The sequence below is a fragment of the Telmatherina bonti genome (assembly GCF_933228915.1).
Source record: "Telmatherina bonti genome assembly, chromosome: 10".
Lineage (NCBI taxonomy): Eukaryota > Metazoa > Chordata > Actinopteri > Atheriniformes > Telmatherinidae > Telmatherina > Telmatherina bonti.
The window spans coordinates 19,380,182-19,393,201 of NC_136628.1; the positions used below are offsets into that span (position 1 = coordinate 19,380,182).

The following is a 13,020-nucleotide window of genomic DNA, read 5'->3' on the forward strand; positions in this document are numbered from 1 at the left end:
ATAGCAAAGCTAGGCCTACCCCATGTTCATATAGTTTAATGGTTTGGTTTTCTTCCACAACAGTCCACCCTTTCTTCCATCTCCACGACACTCATAATCCGCCGGACAGACTTGAACATGCTGCTGTTTTCACGGATTGGTCCACGCGTGTCTCCTCCCCCTTATTTGCAGGCTTTACCGCAGCCTGCTGCAGACAAATGAAACACAACTACTGAGCAGATGGCAATGCACCTGCTCTCCAACAGCAAGCGTCCCTAATGTTTCTGTGCACGTTATAATACGTCGCTTTTATAAATCTATAGTTTATGCCGGGATGTCGGACACTTTAGTGGATCGCGATGAGCAAAACCTTAAAGTTGCTGTGGTTGAACAACTACCTGCGCAGTGAGGAGTGTCCACCTTTCGGTTTTTGCATCGGTGGCTTTTCAGTGACTGCACCCTGCATCTGGTCGTCCTGTCGCGGCCTCCAGGTCAGCGATGCCTCCCGGTGTTGTGACCGCCCCGCGCAGCTCCTCGGCCGGCTGCTTCTGCGCCTGCTGCGGGGTCAACATGAGACCTTATTTCACGGAGAACTCCGTTATCTCACAGGCGGACATTTATCAGCTGTAAGTTTACAGACTGCAGCCCCGAGATGTTCGTTTGAATGTATATGAATGTGAACTGTAGAAACATGCTGCACCTGAACCTTGTGATGCTGTTTTAGTGGTTGAAGCACTCATCTTTTTGGAAAAGACTGCATCTGTTGTGACGGTTCCTAGTGTCATTGATCGTGTTTTAGTGTCCAGTTTTACATGGTTAAAGCTTGGGTGGGTTTCTATGATTAAATTGGAAGGAAATGTCAGCACAGTAGCTGTTAGCTGCAAGAGGGTTTTCCTTCCCTGAGCTCTCTAAAAAATCTGTCAGCCAGATGCTTCACCTGCATACATACATTTTCCTCCACCCACCTCTTTTTCTTTTTTCTTTTCTCTTGTTGTGCTGGAATTGCATCTTCAGGGGGCACAAGCAAGCAAGGCACACAGTGTACCCTAAAAGGATTCCCAGGATGCAGACTGATTGTTGAGCAAATGCCGGGGATATTACCAGAATTAATATCCAATTTATCAGTTTGATGATAACGCCACTTATCGCATGATCCATTTTTAGCACTTGCACAAGATGTAGTGTTTGTGGGAGTGTGTGTGCAAACCCGGCTGTTCTCTCTCACAGCTTATGGACATTAAGGTCTTCTAAGCTGGCACGGCTTTGTACAAACCGGAGGATGCGTTCAAAAGTTCATCTGTTTGTGTTCCAGTTGTTATTTTTTTCACAATTTTCTGTCCAATTTCACTGATGCAAGTGTTTCTAATCACTCTTTCTAATCCTTGTTGACTCCTTGCGTAGACTAAGGATGATGTAGAGACTCTTTTACTTGAAAATGAAGGGTTTAACTAGAAGACAGCTGCACTTGCCAGATTAAGATCCACTTTCAGTTTTGTGTTTTGTGTTATGTATGTCATAATGCCATAATTCAAGGAAACTGTAGGATTGGGGTCAAAATTAGTAGATGGTACAGACTGGGGAACATCTGTTTAGTATGACTATACTTTATGTACAGTACATTAAAGTTATGTATTAATTAATTATACAAATGCTGTTTTATGTTCCTGACCTTGTGCCCTCCATCTCCTTTGCAGCAGACAGACATCTTCATACTTCCAGTCCCTGAACTTTCCCTTGGCCACTGTTTATATTTGCCACCAGTGAAGGGTGACAAAGTATGAACCGTCAGTTATCACTGGTTTTAAGTAATCTTCTTTCTTCCCCATCATAGCCCACAGTAAGACCATACCTGCAGAGTTAGGTCAACGCCTTGGCCAGAGGGTCTTTGAGCATAAAGAAAAGTCTATATGACATATTTCAAACAATGTCTTAATCAAAGGAATGCATTGGTCACATTAAGTCTATTACATAATGCTGTTATTGAGCAAGCAGTGACCCAGAGCAGCTTAGTTGTAGCTGCCAAGTAAATGTTAGGTAGTTGCTCAGTTATGTGCCAGAGAGTTGGGCTGTCTGTAAGCCAGTGGAGTTACAGCTGTGTCTTGTGCAGGCATGAAGGCTACTGGTTTCAGGAAGGAGATAATTGAATGCGAAATTGAAGAGCAGTTTTTTATCTTCTGACTCTGTAAGCCAGTACATCCTTGTTTGTTGTGTCTTTGTCGGTTTATGAGCATGTCTAGTTCAGTTAAGCCATCATGTAATTGGAAGCAGCTGTTTTTTTGCTGCACACTGTTAAAAAAGCCTAGAGCTCATCACTGTTCACTTTATTACTGTACATACATTTGTTCATAAGGTCATGGGTATTTGAGGTAAAGTTAAAATCTAATAATCATTTTCAAAACATTAAGATGGAGCAGTCTTTTGCAACTCATGTTTCCATGCAGAAAAGCAAGAATTTTTGCTTTATAAAGTTGAAATATAAAAAGGCACAATTGATGATGGCACATGCATGATAATAACTGCATACAAATTTATTGTCTTATTGAGGGAAAAAAAAAAAAAGATTTTCATGTAATTATAAAGGTAATATTGTAAAAAAAAAAAGTTGACCTGTGGAGCAAAGAATTCTACCAATGTATTGTTCTGGCAGAATGCATCTGGCTTCCCTCCCATTCAAACACGTTTCTCAAGTCTTGCCCACGGCAGCCAAGCCAGACTAGTTTCCTTTAATGTGAGGAGTTTCATAGAAAAAAACAAAGGTACAGAAGAGCAGCTTCTTTTCAGCTTGCAAGGCTGTCCGGTGGTGTGCAAAAGGGAATTCCTGTTCGTTTACTGGTTTACAAATCCAGAGATGTTCCATTTGTGTGGCAAAGAGGCACAAAATCTGCAACTTACAGACACTTTATCAGAAAACTGACTGAAGTACTAAAATGATTTGCAGACTCTTTTTTTGTTAGGGGATTTCTTAGCTAACTGGTTGAGTCTGAGTGAAATCCACCTAAATGTTGGGAAAACACAAGTCAGTTAAAGGTGATGAGCTTTTGCAGAGTGAATTCTGTGATGCGTGTGTGGGTGGTTATTACTCACTTCAGTTTTCTCTTATTTTCTGTGTCTGAGCAGCATCAGTGAAAGTTTCCTGACAGTCAAAGGAGCTGCTCTCTTCTTACCTCGAGGAAATGGTTCCTCCTCTTCTTCTGCCTCTCGCTTCTCCCAGCTGCGGAGCAAACATGCAGGTGAGACCAAAGGTTCCCCTCAGCAGCCGCTGCCTGTTTGATTGATCAGATGAGGTTTTGTTTTCCTAGTAAATTAAGCTCTGATCATGTGTAGCTGTGCTGATCAGAAGTTGCTTTCCTCATCTCACCAGGAGACATCCAGCAGCATCTACAAACCATGTTCACGCTCCTCAGACCAGAGGACAATATCAAGCTGGTGGGTACACATCCCGTCTGTAAACAGAATTCAGCTTTTAGGTTGTCGGCAAACTCTCAAGTCGTCGCCTGCATCTTTGCTTTCTCCAGGCGGTCCGTTTGGAGAGTGCCCATTCTCAGGTGACCCGCTACATGGTGGTGGTCTCAACCAATGGTCGCCAGGACACAGAGGAGAGCGTGGTGCTGGGGATGGATTTTAGTCCGGTAGATAGGTGAGACGGGAGTGCACACAAGCTTGTCTGTACATGCCAGCTTTGATGATGTGCTTTAGGTTGTAACATGGAGGTTTCTTCTCCTTCCAGCTCGTGCTCTGTAGGACTGGTTTTGCCTTTATGGAGTGATACCTTAATACACCTGGACGGAGATGGGTAAGAGCTTTTCCTGTCCTCCATAACAGCAGAGCGCTCGCTAAGCATCAGTTTGATGGCTGACCATATCCTCCTTTATTCCTCTCTCCTCACTTTGCTCCCTCTCTTCTCCTCTCAGGGGTTTCAGTGTGTCAACTGACAACCGCGTGCACGTATTCAAGCCCGTTTCTGTGCAAGCCATGTGGTGAGTCACACTGCATAAATCACACAACTAAATAGAGGTGGATGTCTCTGCATTACCTTACATTGTTTATAGGAGCTCATCTTGTTTGTTTACAAGCCTCTTTAGTTATTTTAATGATATGTCACCGTCTCTGAACGTGTTCACAGGTCGGCCCTGCAGTCGCTCCACAAAGCTTGCGAAGTGGCTCGTTGTAACAACTACTTCCCAGGCAGCTTGTTCCTCACTTGGGTCAGCTATTATCAGAGCAGAGTCTCCTCCGACCAGGCGCGCATCAACGAGTGGAACGCCATGCAGGACGTGCAGTCGCACCGAGCCGACTCGCCTGTGCTCTTCTCTGACGTGTAAGTATACGCATGATATGAACGTTGCATTTCCTGAATACTAGGATTATTATTGTCGGAAAACAAAAAAAACAAAACATGCACATTTTGGAAGATGTTTATGAACTTATTTAGTTTGATGTGCTTGTTTTCCAATGTTTCTGCAGGCCGACAGAAAGGGAGCTGACAGAGCGACAAATCAAAACCAGCTTGAGGGAAATCATGATGCAGAAAGATCTTGAGAACGTCACCTGCAAAGAGGTGAGTGGATCCTTCACACAGCAGGCTTGATGCTCCAAGCAGATGCAGTTTTTTACCTAAACTTTTAGATTGCTGCTTGAAGAATCTTTTTTTTTTTTTTTTTTTTTTTTTTTTTGTTAAGAAACTGTATTTTTCCACAAAAGCAAATGCGGTTTTGCTTAATTTTGTGTGCTTGCTTGTCTCCGGCTGTTTTGCAGATTCGAACAGAACTGGAAATGCACATGACCTGCAACCTGCGAGAGTTCAAGGAATTCATTGACAATGAGATGATTATCATCCTGGGCCAGATGGACAGTCCGACGGAAATCTTTGATCATGTCTTCTTGGTGTGTTGACAGTAAAGTTTTCAGGAGCTCTTCTCCTCTATTTGACACCAAAGCTTAGAAACTCTCAAGTTTTAAACTTGAAAGATTTATCACCACTTGACACATGAAGGCTAATCTTCACCTGGAGAACCCTCACAATCTGATTTAGTCTGCTGTAATGCTATGTTTTGCCCAATTTTAAGGTACTTTGGTGGTGATTGGTTTGGAGTACACGGTGGATGTCAGGCATGTCTTGCCATAGGGTTTAAGCATTATGAAAGCTCAGTGAAAGGCTCTGAACAAGTCTGAGGATTGTTTTTGTTTTCTGCAGGGATCCGAGTGGAATGCATCCAATTTGGACGAGTTACAGAAGAGTGGGTAAGGAAGGACTAAAACAACAGAACCTACGACACCATGTACTCTGTAACAAAACCACTAGGAGCTCTGTGTGTAAAAGGATAAAAATGAGAAATAATTTTCTTTGAGTGAAATTTAATGTTTTGCGCTTCAGTATTTTCTGCAGAGTAGCCTCCAGTCATGTCGCCTGTCCTCCTCTAACCTTCATGTCTCTCTTCTGCTCAGGGTTCAGTACATCCTGAATGTAACAAGGGAGATTGATAACTTCTTCCCTGGTGTGTTTGAATACCACAACATCCGTGTTTACGACGAGGAGGCCACTGACCTGCTTGCATATTGGAACGACACATTTAAGTTTATATCCAGAGCAAAGTGAGTTTTAGATGACAGCATGTTCTGTGTATTTCCTCGTCCTCGCATGCCGGAGCATTAAATGTGCTGTTTGGAATATACTTAAGTGTTTTGTAGAAAAAAACTAGGCTTAGGCTACAATAGTTGTACAAGAAATCTGCAGATAAAGATTATCACATTGTGCATTTGGTTGGTTCTGCATGCAGAAGCTAATTTGTATTATCATAACATCCATAATGAGTCACTTGATTCTTTATATTTACATCAGGAAGTCTGGGTCCAAGTGCCTGGTGCACTGTAAAATGGGAATAAGTCGGTCCGCAGCCACGGTGATTGCCTATGCCATGAAGGAGTATGGCTGGGAATTGAAAAAGGCATTTGATTACGTCAAGGAGCGCCGAACTGTGACCAAACCTAACCCTTCTTTTATGAGACAGCTGGAGGAGTATCAGGGCATACTTCTGGCCAGGTAATAATCCAGAAATGCTACTGAGCATTTACACTCACACTCACACACACACACACACACACACACACACACACAAAAAACAGTCTTGTATTATCTTTTTTTCCAAATGAAATCCTATGTTTCTATTTCAAACTATGTGTGTGTATGTGTGTGTACCTGACACTGCAAGGACAGCCTGGATGTCGGTTAGAATTACGATTGAGTTCATTTTTGAGTTATGTTTTCTGATGCTTTAATTGACAGAATGAGTTGTAAATATCTTTCCATTCTCTTTTCTTATGAAGTTGTGATGGCAAACACGTTAGGAAAACGATACATTCAGTAGATGTGAAGCAACAATCCGGTCCATGCAGACTTGATCATTTTCAGCTGGGTTCAGAGCTTTTTTTATACGCATGGGAACAAACATCTACTTTATTGGTTTCATATCTGAGACATTTAACAGTAAAATTAGGTTGTATATATGTTTGCAAAAAGAAAAAAACAGGTCAAGCATTAAGCATATACTTTTTTGTGTTTTCTTGTGCAGCAAGCAGCGACACAACAAACTGTGGCGTTCTCACTCTGATAGCGATCTGTCTGAGCACCACGAGCCACTGTCTAAATCCTACGCACAGCCCCACAGCCTGGGTCGCTCAGACCCCCATAACCAGGCAGGCAGTGCATCTGGTCCCTCTGCCAAAGAGCTGCTGGAATCACTGGGAACTTCAGCCAGCTGTGGCAAAGCAACACACTCCACCAGCCAGCCTGATACTGGCATCTACTCCAATCAGCTTAGCTCTTCCTTTGAAAGAGTGGCGGCTTTATCAGGTGCCGCTGAAGCTCGGAGCCTCGAGGCTCCCTCTCATTCTGCTGTAGCCCGGGGCAACCAGCAGGACCCCCCTTGTCTTGATTCCACAGCTGGTTCTGTGTCTTTATCACCCCCACTCTCCAATGGCCTATGTGACTCTGAGGAGCAGCGTTCCTCACCTCCTCTCTCCAAGCCAAGAGCTGCCACTGCGGCACCCGAGCCTCCAAAGACGGATACGGTGACTGTTGCGCCTTCTACTGTTCACCACCTTCCCCATACTCCATCCCCAGCTCCAGCATGTGTTGACGAAGCTATCAAACCACAGGCATCCGTCGTGTCACCCGCACCCGGGGCGACACAAACTCCAAGCCCACAACAAGCTGCACCTCACTGTCCTCCCGTGCCAGCGCTCGTCAAAAACGCCGACGGTGACCAACAGATATGTAGCTCGTCTGTGGAAAGTTTAGCAGCCCATGCCCCCTCCACGAATGATTTTATCAGCTATCCCAGTGCCATCCCGCAAGACAACGTGCTGTTGTTCGGCCACAGCGCAGATCACATTAACTTCTTCAGTGCCAGGGAAAAGTTCAAGGGAATGAGTGAAGATGGTAAAAGCCACTGTGCTGCGGCGCAGTTGTTGCCGCCGCTGAAGAGCTGCGGCAAGGAGCTTCAGCCGCTGCCTCAGGCGGCTTCTAGTGGTGATGGGAAAGAAGAGGACGAGAAAGGAAAGGTAACTTTTGCTTATGGCAACTTTAACAATAATTCAGCCATTTTTTTTTCTTTCATGGCAAACAACAAAATATTTGTAAAGACTTTGGGTGAGATAAGATTTCTTTTCAAATTTCTTCTCTGGTCTGAGTTTGGCTGCATGTACGAATGCTTTTTTTTTTTTGTTTCCCCCCCCCCCCCCCCCCCCCCCCCCCCCTAGGCTGCGCTTGTGTAAGAGGCCCAGAGGATTTAACATGGATTACTAAAGTATTTTTCAGATAAAAATTCCACAGTAGTTAAATGTTTTTCCTCATTTCATTCATATTTGTTTTAAGTGGGCCTTTGGGTTCTTGAGATCGGGTGCACCACCTGGTGGCTCTTAGATGGAATATCAGATCTGTCTTGTTTGAATGTGTTTTACTTTACTATCTTCTCAATATCTTAATGACTTGTTAGATTTTTTTTATTTGTTTTGTAACCAAAATGATATTTTATGTTGTCTCTGTTTTGTAGGAAATCCATGTTCCTGTGCAGGCCACAGGAGTGACTCTCAGCAAACCAGAGCCTCAAGGCTCCCAGAACCAGGAAGTGACTAAGCTGCGGCAGGATACGGGGGATCGAGATGTTTTCTCACAGAAGGAAGCTGAGAATGTAAAAGAGGAAGTGAAAAACAAAGAGGATGAGGCTCCTGCTTGTCTCTACAGCGACTGGACGAGGGGGTCTGTGCGGCGTGTCACGCAACAGTTAGAGCAAAGAATGAAACAAGAGCACGAGGCTCCGTCACCTTCGTCTTCGCCTCCGTCCCTGTCTGGCGTCTCCTCCTGCTCTCCGCGGCGTCCACACAGCATCCATTCGACAACGGTGACGCCGCTTCAGGATGTATTGGTGGACAGCACTTTGCAAGAAGACCAGGAAGAGGCAGATGGGAAGCTTGAACCAGTTAAAAAGGGCCCATTTCTTGTAGCTGAGATAGGAAACCAAGGAGATAATGACAAAAGCACAAAAGAGCGCAAACTCTGGCCTGCTGATAAAAGATTGTTTTCTACCTCTTCATTTCTGTACTCTGCCCAGTCTCCCTTTGCTTCTGTCAGTTTCCTGTGTTTAGAAGGTGTAACCGAGCTGGAGTCGGGCACAGACTGGGACTGCTTTACAGAGGGACCCCGCCGTGACATCATCATGAGGGAGACATGGGAGACTTTGTGCGAGTTGGGTGCTTTCCTGCAGCAGGTGAGCATGGGTGCAGCCTGCAAGGTCAGGCTTGCCGGGCAGCTTCTGGGAAGCGCTCAAGAGCGAGGCAGCAGCATTCAGAAGAGGGTTAGAGAGGTGGAGGCCAGGATTCGCCAGGCAGGGCTGACGCCGCCATCCTTGATGAAGCGCTCAGCCTCGCTGGCCAAACTGGGCTGCTTGGAGCTGCTCGCTAATGACCTGAATGAATGGGAGCTCAGCCGCTCCACCGTTGTTCCACCCTCAGCACAAGCTGCAGTCCACATGGTCACCGATGAATCCAAGAAACAGAGGGTCCACAACTCTCCTTCCTTAAGCCGTGGACAACCCGGCCCCCTCAATACTACTGCGAAGAGTCTTTCTAAAGCTGGAGAAACCTCACCAGGAGCCTTTCTACAGTCAAATCTAAACCTAGAAAGAGAAAAACCTCCAAACACCAGCCAAGATTTTTGCAATTTGCCTGGGCCGACACTCCCGACGACAAAGCAGCAGTATGGAAGAACTCACCCCCTGAGGCGGCTTAAGAAAAGAACTGTTACCACCCTTTACCACACCATGTAACCCTCTCACTGTGTATCTGTGTGTGTGTGTGTGTGTGTGTGTGATTGTGGGAGAAACTGGGCACCTATGAGACATAGAAATCAAGTGCATATGTTAGTTTTATTCAGCAAATCAAACCAACGCCTCTTGCCTTAAACTATGCGTTTAGTAGTTTCTGTACATTACCTAGAGATCCTCCCAGAGCCTCTGTGAAATCTCCAATATATAATACCAGACTCCACATGAGACAAGTTACAAGACTGTGAAGGTTCCAGTGGAGCGAAGTGAAATCAGATTTAATGGGATATTTTCAGAAGTCATTTAAAAGCAGCAAAAACGGTCATCCAGGTATGTTGTCTGGTTTTAAATGTAAATATTCCCAAACCTGCACATTCTCAATGTGTACGTCACTGCAGGTTTCTCCTTTTTTTCCCCCAAAGTCTACTTGATTGTGGCTGGTTGGATATTTGAAAAGTCCAACTTAAGTGGAATGTCACCTCTGTTTTCCATTTGCTGTATTTCCAAGACTTCTCCATCCAAAAATTTGGAAGTTATGCTTGATAGAAGCTGGTTCAGTCTGACAGCTAGATGAATCTACTCATCGCATCAACACAGACTTGTTTTTATTAATTTCTTTCTCTTTTTTTAGATTGTCTAAAATTTGAAGTAATACCCTGTATTAGGGAAAAAAAACAGCATAGTTAATGGTCAACATGCAGGATCTCAGGTTGAACAGCAAACATCACAGTTGCACACATGTTTCAGGACAAAATGAATGGAGGCGCAATTCATTTTTCTTTATTTCTAAATTACACAATACCTCAACCAAATCTGACTTTTGCAAATGTCAGGCTCTGGATTTTCCCTGGAATGTCCTCAATCTGAAACACTTTGACTTTCATCACATGATAAACTGGAATAAATCTGTGTATTTTGTATCCTTACAGTTCTGGCGCCAATCAAAGTAGATTCAGTACGTCTGTATACCAGTTAGGGAGAAAGGATCGGTGTGGGGGTTTAAAAGCAGAGTGTACATTTGTGAGTTTTCCTCTGTGTTATCTTTGGGATGTAAAGGTCTATATTGTGACAACATTTTAGGAAATGTATATGTTTTTGTTTTTATATCTGGTTGTCAGTGAGTGGGACTGTGTAGCACAATTTTTACCATGTGGGTTTATACATTTTTTTTTTTTTAAATTTTTTTTTTTATTTCTTTTTTTTTTCCCCTTGAAATGATCTTTTGTACAGATTTAAGGAGTGTGCCTGTGACTGGCAAGTGAAGTTTCTCTGCAATCAGAAATGTCTGTACAGGGACATCTGTCATACATGCACTTTACTCCCTTTCTCATTTTAAATGTTGCTTTCTTTTATGTGTGTTCGCTAATTTGGGGAGCATGCTTGGGTAGCATCAGGTGTTGGGTATGTCTGTGGTTTGTCATGAATATTTTTGGTTTTATTTTAAACTATCACTGTAAATATGCTTTTATATCATGTGGTTCAACTGTGACCATTAAACGATGGAGATTATTGAAAGCCATGTTTACTGTGAATGTGTGTGTGTGTGTGTGTGTGTACAGCAACATCTGAAGATAACAAATGTAGTTTTACGAGACCACAGTGACTGTGTGAGTCAGTTTTTGTATATTCTGCTTATTGCAGTATTTTATCTCTAGACTAAATCAGGTCATTTCATGTCTTAAAGGTCCCATTTTATACATTTTTTTTCAATAATTTTATATTTGTGTCAGAAATCCAACAACATAGTTTTCAAAGTGTCTTTCCTGAAATTCAATCTTGGTCTTTAATTTCAACTAAAGTGGTTCTGCTGAGCTCTACTGACAACAGGCTGTTTTTATGTTTGAACTTATGTTCATGAGCTATGCCTGTCCATGCCCACTCTACGCCACTTTCAGGGACTGGTTTATGGTAGTATCCATTACCAGGTGATGTGATTATTTCCTCTCGTGGTCGGAAATGGAGATTCACCTGTTTAAACTACACATTTGCTGAAAAGCCGGTTAAGCAAGAGTGAGCGGTGACAGAATTGGTCCGTCTTGGGCGTCAAACATTATGGGGCTATGGGGACACATGACTGTTAGAAAACGTTAAAAACGTTTAAAGACGTTTTGTGATGTCAAACACAAAGTAGTAAAGGTGTACAGTATTATCACTAAGCTAAATATTTTAGCTCTGTTCTTATAGCACCATCATAGGAGCACATCCAGAGTGCCAGTGTTTTAAGTTTTTAATATGCCTATGATAAATATGAATGTGGCATCAAAAAAAGGCCTGTCAAAGTATAAATTCTTCATCCACTGAAAACATCCACTTTCATTCAGTTGGTTCATTAAAAGTTGTTAATGTGCACCCTAGTTTAAACAAACCACAAATGCTGTATTTTTATGAAGTTTTTATGTGGTGACATGAAAAATTTGGGGCAGACGTGGATAAAATTAAAACAATTTATCTCCAATTACCATATTAAGTACTTAAAGTTTCAATATTTTATGCTGCTGCTATATTTTACACAGATTAAAAAAGGAGGGAGAAATGTACAAAAAAAAATAAAAATTAAATTATAGGTATCTGAGAGAGGTTATTAGAGCTGTGACTTATGTTCACAATACTTTAGAAAAGACCAGTTTATCCAAACACCAGCTTTATAAAATTCTCCTAGGAACTGATAGTTGTGCAGCACTGGAAAAATGAAAGTATGCTCACAAAGCAAAAGAGCTCATCAGATATTTAGGCATATTGTGATAACGCTGACTGAAATCTATGTGACTGAAGTGAACTGATAAAAACATTGCCTTCTGTATACTGGGAGTTCTACTGTGACAGAAACTAAGAGCTGGGAGAGTGATGACTTACACTGTTTGTTTTTCCATTTTAGACCCTTCCCAATAAACCTTCACTTTCATTAGAAGCATGAAAATATAACCTTTTATTTCTGAGTAGCGTGTGGAGTAAATGTACATAATGCACACACACAGATCCAGCTAGGTTATTATTGGGTTGGACCCCCTTCTCCCTTTAGAACTGCCTTATTTCCTTGTGGTATACATTTAGCAAGTTGTTGGAAATAATTCATCAGACTTTAGTCCATATTGACATGACAGCATTCACAGTTGCGACAGTTTCTGTCTGTTTGTCAAATGGTGACTTTGAAGGTCATTGGAGGACAGTGAAGTCATCATCATGGTCAACAAACCAGCTTTGTGAAATGGTGCATTACCCTGCTGGAAGTAGACCCCAAAAGATGGTACACTATGGTTACAAGGGCAGGGTTGACAAGTAGTAGGATGTAGTATTTAAATTATGTTCACCTGTTACTAAGATGCCCAAAGTTTGTCAAGAAAATATGTCCCAGCCTGAAATGGCACACGCTGGGATGGATTCATGCTTTCATGTTGTTCATAGTAAATTCTGACCCTACCATCTGAATCTTGCAGCTGCAAACCAGGCAACCTTTTCCCACTATTCTATTGTCAGGAGAGGGACTGGGTCATATTGTCTGTAGCCCATCTCCTTTCAGATTTGAAGAGTTATGCATTTAGAGATGGTAAGTTGTATACTTCTGAGTTGGACTGGCGAGCTGTCCAGGGTGTACCCTGCCTTTTGCACACTGCTGGGATAGGCTCCAGCTTCCCCGCAACCCTTAATTGGAATAAGCGGTTAGGATAATGAATGAATAAACGAAGTTGTATACCTTGGTTTGAATGAGTGTTTTTTTGAGTTG

General features: G+C 42.8%; 1 protein-coding gene across 1 annotated transcript; it reads left to right on the forward strand.

Moving 5' to 3' along the window:
- Positions 1–477: 477 nt before the first annotated feature.
- On the forward strand, positions 478–9,696 carry ssh2b (slingshot protein phosphatase 2b; the record flags this gene model as incomplete). The annotated part of the gene is made up of 14 exons (XM_079248065.1): positions 478–605; positions 3,097–3,209; positions 3,341–3,405; positions 3,495–3,616; positions 3,707–3,772; positions 3,891–3,956; positions 4,103–4,297; positions 4,444–4,537; positions 4,735–4,863; positions 5,174–5,220; positions 5,425–5,571; positions 5,819–6,019; positions 6,549–7,539; positions 8,031–9,696. The coding sequence occupies 14 exons, from the start codon at positions 478–480 to the stop codon at positions 9,300–9,302; spliced, it is 3,636 nt and encodes a 1,211-aa protein (XP_079104191.1). The 3' UTR covers positions 9,303–9,696.
- Positions 9,697–13,020: the final 3,324 nt, after the last annotated feature.